The 19,999-nt window shown below is 40.4% G+C and overlaps 1 protein-coding gene across 1 annotated transcript in view; it reads right to left on the bottom strand.

The window, feature by feature from the left end:
- The window catches only part of rgl1 (ral guanine nucleotide dissociation stimulator like 1), a 94,663-nt gene extending 74,984 nt beyond the window's left edge, over positions 1-19,679 (bottom strand). Inside the window, exons 1-2 of the mRNA XM_062980729.1 lie at positions 19,379-19,679; positions 17,552-17,662 (exon numbers count right to left, since the gene is read on the bottom strand). Of these exons, the coding sequence (XP_062836799.1) occupies positions 17,552-17,662; positions 19,379-19,381 (114 nt within the window). The 5' untranslated portion in view covers positions 19,382-19,679. The remainder of the gene's footprint in view (positions 1-17,551; positions 17,663-19,378) is intronic.
- Between the last annotated feature and the right edge of the window lie 320 nt (positions 19,680-19,999).

The following is a 19,999-nucleotide window of genomic DNA, read 5'->3' as shown; positions in this document are numbered from 1 at the left end:
TATTTGGCCTTAAGAGCAGAGATTGCGTGAAGGTTTTCTGTTGCGTGTAAGTCACAGGTAAGTGTGACATTATGCAACCCATTCCTTTAAATATTAGAGAAACATATCTAAGATCATATGTAACACCAAGCCTATTAATATGAAACTGTTACTCCCTTTGCTATAAAATAAATAGGAAGGACACAAAATTAAAAGAGAAAAAGAACATTTTTGCAAATTAAAAAAAAAGACATTTGCAGATTCTGGAAAGTATCCTATGGGAAATAATATCATGGACTTCCCGTAAATCTCCTCACTTGCTACAACATTTTGGTCCCTGATGAAAAATAAAGTTACTTGGCAGTTACTAACAAGAGCAATGCAAAACAGTGTTGAGGAAGCCAACATGAGGCAACTGCTTCTACTCCCAACAGGACTGTTTCTCTTCCTTCTACTTCAAAATCAACCAGTGGTCAGGAAGGAGCTGGGCAAAGCCAGCAGCACTTGCTCCCGGGGAACAGTCTGCCACAAGTACTGGGCCCATCTACTACCAACTGACCTTTGGCTAGACTCCACTGTAGGATAGAAAATGACAATTACATAAATACAAACATCAGAGAGTTGTGGAGAGTCCTAGGCTCCTGCTGTGGTTTCCTTGCACTCCTGGTACTTCCATAGCCTAATATTACGCTCATTGCCACTTCACTCAATTACTATCTACAAAGAAAGACTACAATTATAATTACTTACAGCTAAACATTTGGAAATGCAATGTAATAAACAACATGCCTAGAGTCAAAGCTTGGAAATGACTATTAAGAAGAATAAATGAATCTAGTAGCATTTTGAAAGTCTCAAAAGTGCTATAAGACCCCTTTATGTCTTCTCATGTTAAAACAGATTGACATGGCTATCTCTGTAAATGATATAAGGATGAATATAATGGCATGATGAAACCCTCAAAGTGGGCTATAGTGAGATGGTGCTCTAGATCTCACAGACTTGCCCAACTACATCTTTAAGGGCATTAGCATGTCATTACAGTCATTTCTCTTACTGATGCACACTTCAGAGTAAAACCTTTCAACTCTGAGAGTTAGAATTTATTCTTAACTAATTGCAAAAAAATGGTAAAATTACTTTTCAGATATAAAATTCCAAGACCTCCCCAAGCAGCATGGCCTTCAAGAACACAATTTACAAGTTTGCTCATCACATTTGGAAATATTAGCCGGACAACACGCTCCAACATAATGCTTTCCAAATATGTTGAAACAAACCAAAACTCACATTATTTCCAGTCAGGTTGGCTACTGTCAATGATGAGAGTTGTAGTTTAAACATCTGGATGATATCTGGATGGGGATATATGGTTGATATAATATCTGAGCTAGAAAATGACATGAATATACAAATTAGTTACATTTTGGAAGCTGGCATCCTAACAGAAATTGTAGTGACTGAATTCTGATAGAATACTCTGAGCAGAAATCTTGCAGATAGCGTAAGGGGGAGTGAAAAGAGGGGGAATGACTCCTAAAAATCAAAAGGTAACATAAAGTCCATGCTTTTAGCCTGGTTTCTGAGATTACATTTATTTAAATCAATATTTTTATTCTGCATTCTCAGCACAGTCTGATGTGTATCTCATGAAAGCAAGTATGTACAAGAAGGATATGTCTCTTTTCCTGTGAAAAACTCAGCATGCTTTGGAATTAAAGGAAACTAACAGAGCAGACCTAGTCATGCTTACCTACCAGAGTCCCCACTGAGGTCAATAGGGTTACTCTTTTATAATGAGATACAGGAATGCAGGTGGCAAATTTATATCCATCTGACTGAGAATAAGCACACACTGCAACATGAAGCAGTGGTTCAAGTGCTGGCCGATGACTCTAGAGTCCAGGGTTCAAAGCCTTGCTCAGCTATGGAAACACACTAGATGATCTTGGACGAGACACAATCTCTCAGCCTTAGACGAAGGCAAAGTCAAACCTCCTCTAACCAAATCTGGCCAAGAAAATCCCATTATAAGAGTTACCATAAATTGGAAATTACTTGAAGTTACAGAACAATAGGGAAAAGGCAATATTGCCAGTCCTCCAGCACTGAGTTTTTAGCAGTCAGAAGAATTTATATTTCTAGTCCCTGTAACGTGCTCTGTGTAATGTATCAAGAAATAAAGTTTTTATAACATTTTTTTTCAGTTAATACATCAGCCAGGATCTATGATAAAAATGCACGCATAGAAGCTGTATGTTTATTTGTAAGTATACACATCTCTGATGACAACAATATAACAAACCAACAAAACAGATTGACTAGAATCTCCTTGAACTAAAAAGGGTGACAAGTAGTCTAAGCAGCTGTGTTGTATACATCAGCACATGCTGGGAACAAAAAGGACTGCGAAATTTTGGCACAGACAGCTGAGAACTAAGGAGTGCAATGGAGCAGATGTTGCTTTGTATATCAACAGCCTAAAGAATGTGTTCACACCTTGGTGGCATACTAAATTTCTCACATTTCACTCTGGTTTGGAATGACAGCAAAACAACAACAACAATCCCTGTAACACGGAAGTCAAAAGGACACCCACATTCAGATGGCTTGGGAGAAAGGGCAACAGATGGGTTTCAGAATTAAATACTGGGAATTGCAAAGAAGGGGGGGGGGGTTGGGGTGTAACTTTTTAAAGTGTTAACCTTAAAAGTTCACACACCACTGAACACATCAAGTCAAAGCAACATCTTAGGGGGAAGAGCGGGCATCTCTTTAAAACTTGCAGCACTATCTTCACAGCAAATCATAAACTATTCCAAAATAATCCCATACCAAATAAGAAGAGAACACTAAACATAAGTCAAAAAGAACATTTGTCTGCTGTTTCATAAGTAACTGGAAATGCCATGCATACTGGAAGGAGAATTGTGCTCAATTCCAGCTGCTGCTTTTATATTATTTATTTATTACAGTTATCACTAGCACTGGCTACTGCAGTACCTAAAAAAACCATAAATAAAAGCTAATATATTTTATACTGGACAATATAAGTAGTCCAGGGGCTGGATTAAAATAAATTAACTGCTTGTCTGAATGATTATAAAGATTGTGTCCCTGTTGGTTCTCCTGGACATCTCAGCAGCTTTTGATACCACCAACCATGGTATCCTTCTGGGATAGCTCTCCGGAATGGGTATTGGGGGCGCTACTTTGCAGAGGGTTGCATCCAGTTGGTGAAACTGTGGGATACCTGCTCAGACCCCTGGCCTTTAACCTGTAGGGTCTCACAAGTTTCCATTTATCTCCCATGCTTTTTAACATCTACATGAAACCACTGGGTGAGATCATCTGGAGTTTTATAGTTGGGTGCCATCTCCATGCAGATGTTACTCAACTCTACTATTCCTTTCCACCTAACTCCAAGGAAGCCTTCCGTAACCTGAACCAGTGCCTGGCCACTGTGATGGACTGGATGAGGGCTAACAAACTGAAACTTATTCCAGACAAGTCTGAGGTCCTCCTGGTCAGTCCTGAGGCCAATCGGGGTATTGGATGGCAATCTGTGCTTGATAGGGTTTCACTCCCCCTGAAGTCACAAGTCCGCAGTTTGGGGGTCCTCCTGGACTCAGCGCTGACACTTGAAGCTCAGGTGTCGGTGGTGGCTGGGAGGGCTTTTGCAGTTAAGCTCTTGCACCAACCACAACCATACCTCGAGAAGTCTGACTTGGCCATGGTGGTCCATGCCTTAGTTACCTCCAGATTGGATTACTACAATGCACTCTATGAGGGGCTGCATTTGAAGATGGCCCGGAAACTCCAATTAGTACAACAGGCGGTGGCGAGGTTGTTAATGGGAGCAAATTATAGGGAGCGGACAACCCTCCTATTAAAACAGCTCCACTGGCAAGAATGGTTTATGCCAGAAAGTAAAAACATAAAGAAATTCCATCAATAGATGACTGGATACTTACAAGTACTAGATATATGGACAATTTAACTTGATAACTGAAAAATAACCAGGGAATTCCGAGAAAAACAATGGGCTGGACTTTAGTTAAAGCATAAATGAAACAAGAAAAAAATGAAAATGATAATCTAATTACAAGGAAGACACATGGGAACTGGATCCATATGTTGAAACAGATGAAAGGGAGGTACAAGATATAGAAGAACAGGACACTAAGAAATTTGAAAATTTGAAAGCAAATGGAGGTCACCAAAATTACCCCCTTTTACCTCTTCCTCCATATTCCTCTATCCCGTTTCACTAGCTATCTCCCTGCCCCCACCTTTTTTTTGTTCCTTTGTTTTTATTTCCTCTGTTTTTTGTTTTTTCTCTTTTTTTGAAAAACTTTCAATACATTTAATTAAAAAATAATAACTCCACTGGCTCCCAATAAGTACCCAGTTTCAGTTCAAGGTGCTGGTTATCACTTATAAAACCCTAAATGGTTCAGGTCCAGCCTGTCATTGCGATCGCATTTTCTACTACAAACCTGCGCAAACTTTAAGATCGGCTGGGGAGGCCCTTCTCTCTCTCCTGCTGCCATCCCAAACACGATTGGTGGGGACAAGGGAGAGGGCCTTCTCGGTGGTGGCCCCATGGCTCTGGAACTCCCTCGAGAGAGAAATTAGATTAGCCCCTGCTTTGGCCACATTCTGGAAAGACCTGAAAACCTGGTTATTTCAATGTGCTTTTGACTAATTCAGGACAATTTGACAGAGTCCTTTTACCTCCACCTATACCCAGCCACTGCACTTTATTACTGGCCCATCTTATTAGTGACCTTGCAATATATTGCAAATGTGTAATTTATTGCCTTGCCTCCAATTTTTTAACACGCCCATTGCGCCCTGCTTTTGGTTACTGTTTATCTGCTGTCGTTGAGTTTCTGTTTATGTTTTTTATATTTTTAATGTATTAATTCATTGCAATTGAATGTATCTTATGTTGTTGTATTGTATTGTTGCATTACTGGGCTTGGTCCCCATGTAAGCCGCCCCAAGTCCCTTGGGGAGATGGGGCAGGATATAAGAATAAAGTTGTTGTTGTTGTTGTTGTTGTTGTTGTTGTTGTTGTTGTTGTTGTTATCTGAATTTTATGAGAGTTCACAGCAATAGAAGAATATAAGTTTTGAACTGAGAAAGACTGAGAAAGACTGGTATTTATATACACCTGCAGAGAGACAGATATGTACTTACAAAAAGAGAGATGTGAAGTGGGGTAGGGGAAGGAGGGCAGAAGCCAAAGTTAAAAGTTTTCAAATAAATGCACTGATCCCTAGTCAAACACTTACAAGGTGGGAATTATACAAGCTTCCAAAGATTGGTTGACTGGAATCCCCATAATTCCTCACTTATTGGTGATAATGGCTAGGACTCATGACACTTGCATTGTAATCATATCTAAAGAGCCACATAAATCCCTGAATTATAGCAAATAACAAGTGATGTTTCTAAATTCAGAAGTGGGTCCATTAAATTTGATGGAGGCATAAAAAGCCAAATCTTTAATATTACATTTATATAGGCATTTATAAAACATGGGCTAGAACTTCAGATTTGGGCTCCATTGTGAATTGTCCTCCTTTTGAGTCTCAGTATATTGATCACCACAATACAGAACCATTTAGGTGATAGTTACTAGAGGTCAGTTTCACAGACCATGCTTTCTTCATCCTGTGCTGATACTTAACAAAACATGCTGAAACATGAAGCATGCTGTGAAAAAGAGCTAAAGACCAATCACCATTGCGTGTTTGGTGGCTCAGACTTTTCAAGTCGCTATCTATATTCTTTTCAAAAGTGTTTTTCTTTTGGGAAACAGTTCCTAGAACCTCAGGAATAAAGGAGCTATCATCCAAAGAAGTAACTAAATTACCAGTTCAAAAACATAAGAAGCTCTGTCCAGGTGTCTGCCATGTTATCTAACCAACTGCTTCTTAAACTGTGGGTCCCAAGTCCAAATGGGGTCCCCTTAACTTAATATTGGGGTCCCAAAATTTTTGGAAACAGTAAAGGTTTTCTTAAACAGCCACTAGGTAGTGGCTGTTTAAGACATTTACACAAATATGCTGTGCAATGTTTATAGTAGACTCTGCAGTAGATGCTTCAGCTGTACTCCACAAAAAGGAACATCGGCCTGTTTAGCAAGCTATCCATAATGATTTGTTAACAGTAAATGTTTGATTTTATGCCTATTTTATATACTTATATACCGGGGGTCATGTAAAAATGTATTGGGCCAAAAGGGGTTGTGAGTGGAAAAGTTTAAGAAGCCCCAATGTGACCCATAACTGTGCATTCTCCAGTATGATCTAGCTTCAGATGATAAGGAACAGATATGGTTAATCACACTGACCTCAAAATATACCGCTTTGAGGTCTTTCTTTCTTTTACTCAATAAATGATGCCAAGACATTCAGTAAGTGTGATTCACTGCTTGAAGTATCACCACTGCTTGGGCAACACCTTGCTTCCCCGGGAGCTCTACTAAGTGTTGGAGAATCATACTGGTACCATGACTCTTTGGCATCATTTCTGCTCCAATGATTTCAGCCTTCCAAAGGAGTCATGTGTAAGGTCTAAGGCCGCAAAAGTCAAGAACACACAACATGTTTTGCCCGGGCAGACTGTGACTCCCATACCAGTAATTTTGGCCTAATTTTTGTACAACCTTCTTCTCTGGTCTTCCATAGGGAAACAATTTGATGTCTTCTTACAAGTCTATTATGAAAGAGATGTGATTTTCAGCATGTTCTGACAAAAATATTTACAAAGCAAACAGAACCAAAAGAGAATGGAAGAATGAAAGGCCATCTCTGGGTGTTCACTATAGCATGCTATTTCCAGTAATTAAACTGTTCACCAAACTTTAGAACTATAATCCAGATTCTTCTTATCCAGGCTTCACCTTTTCACACACATACCGGTAGGTACCTAGAAGTAGCCCACTGAACTTCAGGGGATTAAGGTCTGAGTATACATGTCCAAGACTGCACTGTTAGGTTCCATCCCTAAAACATTTTCAAAAAACCAGAACAAACAGAAAGTTTAGCTTAAACTACCCTTTCCCACATTTCCATCCTAGAAAATGTTTTGGCAAAAACGTAAAAGAAAATGACACTTCCAAACATAATTGTGAGGGTTTTGGATGTGCAACATCTCAACCTGAAGTCAATGTTTTAATTCAAAAATTTCTGTGATTTTCCAGCATTAACCAATTCAGGCTTGCTGCCAATTGATATTATTGCAGCTATTCTCAGCCTACTAACATGTTGTTGTATCAAAAGGATGAGGCAATTATACATTAATCAGAATTTGTGGAAATTATAAGATTCTCAAAAGAAATATAATGTCTTAACAATGATTGAAAACCATACTATAGAAATCTTTGGAAACAAAACACCATAGCCATATGAGCAGAACTCTCTTTACTTTCAGGAGCCATTGTCAGACTTTGACTTTCTATGTGAAGAAGAACAGAGATTTCCTTTACTGTTGTCCTCTGTACTTAGCCCTTAAAAGACACTACATAAAGCCTTGTAGAAGGCAGAAAGAATACCTAGCTCGCATCTTTCAACACAATATGCAATGTCCTCCTGTCTTTCATATATTTAGTTTGGCCTACTTGATCTGTACAAATTTGATATGCACAAAGCTAAGAAAGCTGTGGTTGTAGAGCCCATGCCAGAGGAGTGGGCATACTTCAGATCTTACTAATTCATCAGCAGGACTGGCCCAACCCATTTGGCTGACTAAAGTAAGAAAAAAAGATAGTGCCTCCACTCATTCTATATACAAAAGTAGATCAAGAAGTGAACCTTATTTGAACACTTGTGAACATCTTCCACTGTACCTGAAGGAAATAAACAAGTTTAGGAGGTGCACAGTATACATAGCTCTGTCCTTTGACACTTCACTTCTCCTTAACCGGCTCTTCTTAAAGCAACTCTCTTTGCCCAAAGGTAGGGCTGGTCCTGTTCACCAAGCTGCATCCTGAGAACCAATAGATGAAAGAGAGAAAGAGACCTGAGAAAAAGCAATCTCTAGTTTGTATTACTGAAGAGGTCTTGTAGAAGCTGTATACTGACTGCTACAGAGTTATATAAAAGATATTAAAATTGAGCAAAACAAGGAGTGGGGGTGGAAGAGTTTATAAAGAGTAAAACCAAGAACAATGTCTGTGGCTAAAACAACAGCTCAGGAATTTGGCATTTATGTATCAACTCATTTATTGGGGGTGAGGGGAATGCTATAACTTACAAGCATTTTTGTTCTTGGCAGGTCTTACAGTTACATGACCTCAGCCAAGGAGTCTTCTTGTAACTGTAAGCGGGCGGGGGAGTTGCTTCAGTTCTGGGGGATGCAAAAGTGGTTAACATACTTCTCTATAAACTTTTTCACAGACCATTTTGCCATAATGAGACCCCTGGGACAGATCTCTTTAGATGCTTTCTGAAGGCAGGGAACTAGGCTGAACAAAGAAAACATCTATATCCAAGAGCAAAAAGTCATAATAGGCCAAATTCATACACAGCCATTATACTACAAATATGTGCTCTCTCGCCCCAGGGACAAAACATCTCATAACTATAAGCTTTTCAATACTCAGTGGACCTACTTTGCTATGATTAAAATGGAGCATGATGCTCTATAAAAAGCCAGTTCCAAGCATTCTGTCACACTTCACTGTGACCAAGAAACAGTCCACGATGACAGTGGGATGGATTTTTATTTTTTATTTTTTAAAACTTTGAGGACAAACACAAGCAACAGCTCCAGGCTTGATGGCAAAATTTGGAAAAAGAAAAATGGCGCTTGAAGGATAAAAGAAAGAAGCATAGCTAAAGTGAAACATTTTTGGCAGACAACTCCAATGACAATTGTGGAAAAGGAATGAGCTGAGACACCAGTTTCTTGCTCTCCACTGAGCAGTGTTGGTGGACGCCAATCCTGAAGACTGGTATCCACCAAGAGAAAGTCCATTCTTAAGGCCCAGCTTGTGTAAAAACTTCAAAGACCCAGTTCTGTCAGGCAGCAGACGTCCACTATGTTTCTTTAAAAGTATCAACAAAGTTTTACTTTTACACACTGGCAGGTCATTTTGAAAGAAGCACTTTGCTGGTGGGAATGACAAATAATTTTTGTGCCAGGATGTCTTTTTCCCATAGCCAATAATGGTCATGAAACCAATATGTAACACTCAGAAATACCATTTATTAGACCATGAGAGAAGTCCCTGCTACCCCTAAGCACTTTCCATTCCTTCTGATGGAAGCTTCTCTGCCTTAGATGGAGCACCTTAGCTCTTAGTTTACTATATCAAAAGGTCCTCAACAGTAAGGCGTTGATGCTTTTCTAAATGGAAGTAATAGTAATTCATTGTAGCTTTAGAGCAAAGTTACACAATTATGCAAGTTGGACACAATATTCTTGCCTTGCCTGAAATAAGTACTCAAAGTCATGATGCATTTCTTCACTTCTACCCCATAGTTGTAAGAAAGAAGGTATGCTCCACAACAGTTGAGCCCTCAAACTCCAAATCTTGGCAGATGTCCTGGCTTGCTTGCTTATTTTTTTATTCTTTCATGTCATATCAATTGCAAATCTATACCCTGGCTAGGGAAGCCTGCCTCCTTTTGAATGAAGATCCACAAGTCTCAAAGACAAAAACATATTCAAATTAATCAAAATTAAATAGTGAGTTGTAAAGACTGAATAGCTCTGAGGTACACATCCAGGGTCCCCTTAGTGTGGATATTATACTATTTCAGTCAACAGATTTCATGGTCTTGCAAGCTATAACTGCGACAGTGGCAACACTCATGGAACTCTCAATGTTGTTTGTAAATATTTGCTGTTGATTAGTAAGCATGACATGCAGGATTTCAAGAATGAATGAAATAGGCAACTTATGTGCCTTAGTAAGTCTGATCAATGGACGTCTTTCATCATATGTTACAATTTATTTAGCAATAAACATATAGATCCAGAATTACTGAACACCACATTGTCTTTGAGTAAATATGAGTAATATTTAATGTGTATGTTATATTTTGCTTCAAATGACATTTGCTTGATACAAATAAATGAAAAAAGACTGTTTAATTTTACAGATCCCCAATGAACTTTGATATAATTGTATCAGCAATCTCTGGACACTAGTAATCAACAAATTCAGATTTGTCCAGGCCAGGGAGTGGAGAAGTATGGCCCCTTCCAAATAGCTGAATAAAATCCCACATTTTCTGCTTTGAACTGGAATATATGGCACTGTGGACTCAGATAACCCAGCTCCAAGCAGATATTGTGGGATTTTCTGCCTTGATATTCTTGGTTATATGGATGTGTGGAAGGGCCCTAAGAGAGTTGAAGAAAGGTTAGGTGAAGCAAAGAAGGGATTGTAAAGGGATAGACGAAAGATCCTTAAACAAAGCTTTGCCTCCCACCCTTGTAATCTGACCTGTCATTAGTTCAAAGCTCCTGTGAAATTATCTGGAATCTATTGACATAGCAAATAGGGACTGCTTTAATGCCTGGTGACTTCGATATGAAATAATTGAGGGGCAGACGCAACTTCATCGTGTTCAGAGGGAGAGAACAGCAGCCAGCACGGGCTGAATTTAATATCCCCCTTCACTGCCATCCCTTCTTCCTTGGGTCTCCTGACATTTTTAATAGTAAGCCTGATGGCAGGGACTATCAAAATTGTAAACTTTTCCTGTAAAGTACCATGTATACTGATCTATATATATAAAAGGGTAATGAAATTTCGGCCTAGGACAAAACAACAAAACTACACATCCCAGAAACACTAAACTTGGCAGCACAACCCCTCATCCATGCCTCTACTTTCATACAAAAAAAGAAAAGAAAAATAAAGTCCTAATTAGAGGGAGAGGAATAATTGTTTTTATCCAATTGCTGCCAGTCAGAAGGCTAAGCTCCACCCACTTGGTCTCCTAGCAACCCACTCAGCCCAGGGGACAGGCACAGTTAGGCCTCACTTAGGCCTCTTCCACACTGCCTATAAAATACAGATTATCTGATTTTAACTGGATTATATGGCAGTGTAGACTCAAGGCCCTTCCACACAGCTATATAACCCATTTATAATGGACTTAATGTCACGGGAAAACCTTTACCCTTTACCTTAACTACCACCAATTCCTCAATACTTTATTTCCCATACCACCATACTTCACCACAGCAACGCGTGGCCGGGCACAGCTAGTGGTGCTATATAAATAATAATAAGAATGCTATAACTACAAGCAATGAAATAAATATTTATTTTTATTTATTTATTTACAGTATTTATATTCCGCCCTTCTCACCCCGAAGGGGACTCAGGGCGGATCACATTATAACACACATAGGGCAAACATTCAATGCCCATAAACACATCAAACAGAGACTGAGAGACACACGCAGAGGCAAGTTAACCTTCTTCTGAGGGGATGTTCGATTCTGGCCACAGGGGGGAGCAGCTGCTTCATCATCCACACTGACGGCACTTCCTCATTCCAGGTCGTAAATTAGTTAATCTTGCCTCCCCACTTTAGTGGTACCTTATCTCCTACTTGATAGATGCAACTATCTTTCGGGTTGCTAGGTCAGCAACGAGCAGGGGCTATTTTTTATTTTTAATTGACGGGTGCTCACCCCGCCACGGGCTGGCCTCGAACTCATGACCTCATGGTCAGAGTGATTTAAGGCAGCTGCTCAACAGCTGCGCCACAGCTGCGCCACAGCTGTTGACCTTCCTACATGTCTGTGAAAAGTGGCATAATATATTTGATATCCACCTTGAGAAATTCAACTCATACAGACAAAGATACCAGATGCCAGACAATATGAAAACTGAAATGGCTTGTCTCAGCACAAAGCAAGGATGAGTCAACTTTTAACAGGGATTTATTTAATTGATATTATTATCCAGTTAAGTTGCCGGGGGGCGGGGGGGGGGGAGGAGGGATGAGACACATGCAGTCAGGTTACTAAGGAGCAAATCTAGCTCTTCTTCTAATTTGTTTGAATCCAAAGAGCCCTTTTTCCATGAGACAGAGGTCATAACAGCTATTGCCTCATCAGATATTAAGACAGGGTACCTCATGAATAATTCATGAATAACTGTAAATACTTATATATTCACAACAAGAGTTAATGCCCCATAACTTTTGCCCATTGCTGAATCTTTGCCTGCATTCATTTACCCTATGAAGCAGGGGAAGAGAATGGTTCATACTTTGATCTTTATTGCAACTCCCATCATCCCTCTCAGAGAGAATTAGACTAGCCCCCACCTTGGTCACCTTCCAGAAAGACCTGAAAACTTGGTTATTCCAATGTGCCTTTGATTAATCGGTTACAACTTGACTTAGTCCTTCCAGATCTATCTTAATACCCAGCCTCTGCACTTTATTCCTAGCCCCTTTACCAGTGGCCTTGCAACATATTTCACATGCCCTATTATCGCCCTGCCTCCAGCTCTTAACACGCCCATTGCGCTTGACTATCAGTTATTGGTTGTTGTTGAGTTATGTTTTATGATCTATGTTTTCATGTGTTGATTCATTGTAATTGAAATGTATTTTATGTTGATATAATTGATTGCTGTATTACTGGGTTTGGTCCCCACGTATGCCACCCCAAGTCCCCTTGAGGAGATGGTACGGGATATAAGAGTAAAGTAGTAGTAGTAGTTGTTGTTGTTGTTATTATTATTATTAATAATAATAATAATAATAATAATAATAATACTGTCTTGGACTGACAGGAATCAGTCCAATAACATCCAAAGGGCCACACATTGCCTATCTGAGCAACAGAGTATTTTGTCTTCAGGAGCATAACAGCATTAATGAGCTGACAACAGTTTATATTTGTATGATTGTGTTATCTTGGAACAAAGGAAAAAAATGGTGCATCACATTGTATATGTGATATGTGTTCATGTGTTGGCATGAATGTCCAAACTGATGCTCTACCCAAGCCTAAACAACACATCAACTACCAGCTACATCTCCTCCCCACTCTTTAGCCCTGCTGAGACAAACACACCACTCTTACACTGCCAATAAATGACCCATGCATGATCTTTTGACAAAATAAACTGCAATCAAATTGGAACAGGGTCACAGGAAGTGAGTTTGATCCAAGTCCCCCAATTTCCAGATATTATCCTGGTCCAGGACAAGTTCCCATGTTTACTTCAGCACAAGATCGTCACTTGGGCCCCCTCGTATTGAGGACATCAGTGTCGAGAAGGTACACCCAGCACTACCTACGACAAAGGGATTGTGTGAGTTGTATTCTTACACATTTCCTGGGCCAAAGGTCTCTCCCCTCTGTTTTACTAGATCAACTGAAATACAGAATTACTTTGGCTTTCAGGTTATAACACGATGTAAAAAGTACCTAGTCCTCAATCATACAAAAACTGAAAAATCCTTTTCATGGTACCATCTAATATGAATTCACCAAAAATAGTCATTTATTTTTTTCTTCCCTATAACTGCTCCCCCACAGTCTTTCGACACACACCCTTTATCACATCCCTTCTTGTTTTAGCAAAGAATTAACACTCAGCTACATAAACATCCATCTATTCAGCATTGTATATTCCAACTTTTATTGTGTGTGTCTGTTGAATAAAAGATGGTTAATCCTAACATGGCAGAACAAACACCTGATGACCATTGTTTACTAAGTGCAGTAGATTCTGGATAGGTTTTTTTTTAATGAAGCATTTCAGAGAACTAACGTCAAAGTACTGAAAAATATTCCCTGCTGATCCATGTAGAAAGTAACAGTTCCTATTTTTAAGTGAGAACTGCTGACAGTGTGCACGTGTTAATTTGGTTGTCCAAACTCTTATTATGCAACACTAATAAGGAACTAGTGTTACTGGAGGTTACTTTAAGAAAGGTAAAGAGTGCAGTGGCCTGAACTCCACCACTATTTTCCTAAGTGAGCAGCAGGCAAATCCCACGGCTAAAGGGACCACTTGTAATTCTGTAAACAAGGAACTGGGCATAGCTCAAGGAATCAAAGTTGCCAGTACTAAGTCTTAGTTATCATCCTATACTTATAGTTTCCCTTATTAAAACAAACTGTGGGTGAGATGATGCTGAGTTTGGTAATACATAGCCACTACCATGAAGTTGACTGCCTCAGACAGCAGATGTTTTCCTAGAAGCAGCTGCTGCCTCAGCAACCTTTCTTTCCCTTCCTCATTTCCAGATCCTCTTCAGCACCATCCTTACATGTCGTCCTTCTTTTCTGCTTTCTTATATGACCACCACTCTTTCCTAATTTCCCTTGTCAACCCAACCTCCAAAATCTATGTTCTAATTTCTCCCCCTTCCTTTTTACTAGAGATTTCTAGAATATGCTGCACTGAGCAGAGATGCGTCTGGTGCCATATTTATGTTTTAGTCTTCTTGTTGGTAAAGTAATACGGTAGGACTTCTTGTTGTCCCTACCACAGTATCAACATTGATTTTCATAATAAGTCCCATATACTTCACTTCTAATTATTATCATGGCTTTGGAAGATTGATATTTCTCCTTAGCTTGTTTTCCCGCCTTTCAATGATTTTACAAAACCACAACTAGGCTTTTAATCCCATTCCCAAATAAAGTAATGCATTTCATATCCTGCATTGTTTTGAAAGGCGTGAGTTTTGCATATCTCTGGGGAAATGGAAATGTTTCATTTCTACAATGTGATACCCACAGATATATAAAGGCACATTGGGAATGCCACTCCTGTCATGGTTTTAATTTCATCACATTCACCACTTCAATATGAAAAGGATTTTGTTTTGGTTTTTTTTTTACATGGGAATCCTAGTTGGGCTTCTCTGCTATGATTTCACATTTTAATCTTATCTATAGGACATTTTCAGTGGCCTTGTGCCCCAGCAAAAGCTACCATCTGTGAAAAATATTTAATTTTTCCCCTGGTTCTCTACTACAAACAGGAGACATAGATGGGCAATCTGCCACCCGAAGGAAGCTGATTCGACATCATCTGTTCTGCTGAGAACACTTGGTACTTCTTGGGAATATGAAAAGGGAGAGACTCATAGCCCTATCCATGTGTAGGGCAAAGTTTACTAATCTTCCCTGACCATTCTGTTTTATAATGTTATGGCACTTGAGGGAGATTTTAATTAAGTTAGATCTCTATAGAGTTCTGAGAAGTCTTAAATTATTTGGCATATATAGAGCCACAAAAATAATGCTTTGAGAAAAGCAAATTGAAGATAGAAAGCTAACAATTCCAGTTAATTTTCTTAGTCTTCTTCTGAAAGACATTTTCTATTCATTGCAAACTGATTTAATATAGATACAGATATATGTATAGCATAAACTGCTTTTATGCTATACAGCACTCAAGACAGCTTACAAATTATTAAATATTCATTATTTCACTTATTTATAGTTGCATTTCTCTGTAATGGGCACACAAAGTGCCTTGTCTTCATGCCTTCCTATTGCAAGACAATAAAAAAAACCCAAAATTACACGCATAATCTTAATTATGATGATAATACAATTCTCTCAGTTATCCTCAGTAAAATATGATTTAATTCTTATTCCAACACTGTTTCAAGCTATCCAAGGGTTAAATCATGCTTGCTGTAAATCCAGACCAAACTGGCATTCATGCACTGATTATCTTTCTCTAATAGGAGCCAGGCATGCACAATGTAATAAATATTGTAGGAGATGGACCTATCAAATCTGGTGGATGGTTAGCATGTGGGTAAGATTTACACTAGCCTATTTCAATCTGGCATGCAAGTATCAGTGGGTTAAAGGATGGTGTTGGGACACTGGGGGTGTAGACCCTACTTCATTAGATCTGAAAGTAAATCTCTCAACTGTGACCAGCAGCCATGCTGCCTAGAAAGATGGTAGATGTACTCCTCACATCTGGAAAGTGACATATCAAAGGAGGCTACCGTAGGTCATCAGTGAAGAGCAGAGGTATTTACTGCTACTCCCCAAAGACGGTAAAATGATATACATGTTGGGAAGCTCAACCCTAGGCAATTTCAGTAAGAGAAAAATATTCAGGGGTGCTTATTTCCTCATAAGTATATTTAGAATAACAAACATCCTAAAATCCTTGAAGAATTCTGAGTTATTTCTGGTCTCTTGTATGTATGAAAAAGAAGTTGACCTGATTACAAAATATATTTCAATGTCTGTATCTATTTTGTAACTCAGCAGCGAGTAGTACTGCTGTCCTTTAAAGCAAACTTCAACTTTAGTCCTATAAAGCAGCTGTGCTTTGACTTTTCCTTTAGGCTACAGCTCCCACATTTTCATACCACTAGTTTTGCTGGCTGGGGATTCTGGGAGTAGAAGTCCCAAGATCTCCGGACTACAAGAGGGTCCCTATCCAACAGCAACAACAACATTTATTACGGTCCATAGACCCATCAGAAAATGAACAGTCATTTTGAATTCTCCCATCCCATCTCCCAGTTCATTGTACAAGATACATCTACACAGTTTCAAGTGATATTCCCATCCCTGCTGTAGGGAGCTAATGGGGCTTAGCTACATTCACTCTATGTTTCTTAATAGCTTAATGCAATAATGGATTCGACACATGTGCAATGACTATGGAAGGGCCTCAGACTATGATTTCTGGATGGCATATTTTAATATTGAATGTAATGTTTTTAAACGTTAATATGTATTAATTTTAATTCAATCTATTTTAAGCTTAATTTTGTATGTGTTAAAGCATCGAAGAATTGCCACATATAAGCCGCCTTGAGTCCCCTTCAGGGTAGAGAAAGGCGGGATAGAAATGGGGTAAATAAATAAATAAATGTTTAATCTGCCACAAATGTGTGGATTTATACACAGTGAAGAACTTGAACTGCATCACAACAAGTGACAGGTAGAAGTGCTCAACTAAGCAAGAAAAATAACACAGTGGTAGATATTCCTTCATCCACAGTAGTTTGAAAAGGCTTAGAGGAAGTTCCCACTAAAAGTTTCCCATCCAAATCCCAATCAGACCGAAGCCCACGCAGCTTTATCACACTGTCCTTCAGACTTTTATGCAAAGAAACTCAGGAGACGGAGCCAGGACAAATGCAACTCTTGTCCACCTTGCTCTGGCTCCATCCTCTCAGATTGGCAGCAGCTCTATATAATCACATGCACAAGCCTTTCCCAGTCTTGCCATAACAGTCCTTTTAACAGAAGAAGCTGTGATTTGAACCTTCTGCATGTCAATGAAGCCTGTACAGTACAGTTGGGGTATGGGCCCTCCCACCCACAAAAAGTATGCCTAATTTAAATCCCGGTATTCACAAAAGGTGATTAAAAACTGCACTGAAATGACAGCTGCTCCAAGTCTTTACATTTCACATCTCGCACATGCATAAAAGCAGAGCTGCTCTAATGTGAAAACCAGGCTTTGGTACAGTTCACAGTATAGCTTCTTACTTGGAATTCAGCTCTTTCTACCAGGACTCCAAAGTCCACCAAGCAATTGAACAAGATGCCAAGGTGGCTCTTTTCTTGTACTCACCCCAAGCCATCTTGCTCCTTTACTAGCAGCTTGTTGGATCTGTACTCTTTTGAGGGTGACATGATAGACTGCATCTTCTTCTACCTCTTCACCCCCGTCCTGAATTAAGCTCTGCAACAGAAGGGGGGAAAAGGAATACTTGGGTCATTTAAAACAGCAATAGGCATTGGTCCCTTTCTTTCTAAGAGTTAGAAATCTAGGTCAGCCAAGCTACATCTTGTTGGAGGGGTTCGGAGCACAGAGTGTCTGTAGATATGACAAGCGCAAAGTGAGGCAAGATGTTTTTCAATGGAGGCAAAGCTGGGATACATTTGGCAGGCTGCCTTGGCCTGCGATATCTGGATACGCTGTGTTTCCATTGAGCTGCTCCCCACTCCCCCCCAATCCAGACTCGCACATATTTGAAATAGTTTTACAGTGTCTTTTTCATCAGGAAACACTCCCTCCCTGCTCGCCCCCAACACACATTGTCATTACTCTTCCAGCTGAAGAGGCAGCAGAGCACCATTAAAACAATCAAATCTTCAAACAGTAAACAAGCAGGCGTTTCAGGCAGACTGGCTCTTCACTTTTTGGAAGCAATCTGACATTATCTAAACACGAAAATAACACTGCTGAGTGCTCTCCGCACATTGAAAAAAGTTTTCTAACTCTTGTCACAAAGTTGAAGCAAACAGTTATCCAAACGCTGCCATAGAAAATTCAGATCATCTGCTTTGAACTAGCTTATATGGTAGTGTAGACTCAAATAATTCAGTTCAAAGCAGATCATATGGATCATCTGCTTTGAAAATCTGGATTATATGACAGTGTAGAAGGGGCCCTAATCTCTCTTACGCCACTTAATCTGACAAAGGCCTCTTCTACACTGACATATAAAATCCAAATTATCTGCTTTGAACTAGATCATATAAATCTACACTGCTAACTCAGATAACCCAGGGCCCTTCAAGACAGCCATATAATCCAGAATATAAAGGCAGAAAATCCCATTATATCTGCTTTGAACTGAGTTATCTGAGTCCAGGATCATATCCAGAAAAAAAATCATGTGGGGGGGGGGGGGTTAGCGAATCATGAAAAATAGTTCCATAACGCAAAATAATTTAGAAATCAGGCTCCATTGATAAACTTCAGTGGACACTCAAGACAGATAAACTTCAGTGGACACTCATGATTTGGTTAATCAGTTAAAATTCATAAGTAAACCAGTTTCTTTTTTTAAAAACTGATTTGGGGGGGGGGGGGGTTGAACCTCTACCCCCGCCCCTTGGCTACAGCTCTACCCAGGGCCCTTCCACACAGCCATATAATCCGGACAATAAAGGCAGAAAATCCCACAATATCTGCTTTGAACTGGGTTATCTGAGTCCACACTGCCATATATTCCAGTTCAAAGCAGAAAAAGTAGGATTTTATTCAGCAGCGTGGAAAGGTCCCCAGTTCAAAGCAGATCTTGTGGGATTTTCTGCCTTGATATATCTTCTGGATTATATGGTTCTGGAAGGGACATCAGTTTAAAGCAGATAATCTGGGATCACATCCTGGGATATAAAGCAGTGTAGATCCAACCTTTGATTCCGCCGCCACCCCCCTGACCCATAAATCTTGAAGGAAACGAATAGAACTTTGTGACCGAGGAAGAAGAAAAGTTAGTACAAAAAGTTCATACAATTGGCTTCCCTCATCTCAATCATTCGTTCGCGGACAAGAGAAAGCAAAGCTAAGCATCTTTTCACACTCCCAAGTTTTTTGAGGAAAGGGAAAGTCCTCTCCCTCGCCTGAGGGGAGCAGCAGCAGAAGCCAAGCGAGGAAGCTCTCGTTTACCATTTAGCTCTCCAGAGCAATTTCATCCTTGGGTTTCTCTCCTGTCCACCGAAGGGGCATGCTGGGTCCCAGGGAAAACCAGAAAAGGGGGTCTCGAGGCAGCCTCTCCCTCTCTTCCTCGCTCTCTTTGGCCCGCACTTTCTTCAGCTCAAGGCATGGCCACAAAGGCTGCGAGAGAGTGAGTGAGGGAGTGGGCGAGTGGTGCGCAGAGAGAGAGAGAGAGAGCGAGACCGAGGGAGAACTCCTCCCCTCCCGCGCGCGCGCACACGCACACACAGGCTGCGCGAGAGATGCGAGGCTTTCCTGTTTGTGCCCGCCAAGCCCGGCTCTGGCGAGGCCCTCGCGCCGGGGGAGCCCCTCGGCCCCGCCCGCCTCTGAAGGAAGGAAGGGTCTTCCCGCTCCCTCAGAGGCCAAAACAAAACGCGCGCGCACCGAAAAGGGCGGGCCGGCCTCAGCCCAAAGGGCAACAAAGGAGGAGGGAGAGGGGCAGGGCGCCGCTTGGAGCCTCAGTCCCCTCCTGGGCTTCTCTGCCCCATTCACTCTGGTTCTGAATGACCCCCTGAGGGAAAGAGGGAGGGAGAGGCGGACCATGCGGAGTGGAGCTGCTTTCGCAATGCCTTC

The sequence above is a fragment of the Anolis carolinensis genome, chromosome 4 (genome assembly GCF_035594765.1).
Source record: "Anolis carolinensis isolate JA03-04 chromosome 4, rAnoCar3.1.pri, whole genome shotgun sequence".
In the NCBI taxonomy this organism is placed as follows: domain Eukaryota; kingdom Metazoa; phylum Chordata; class Lepidosauria; order Squamata; family Dactyloidae; genus Anolis; species Anolis carolinensis.
Note: the sequence above shows the minus strand (reverse complement) of the source record. Positions and strands in the feature narration are given on the sequence as shown.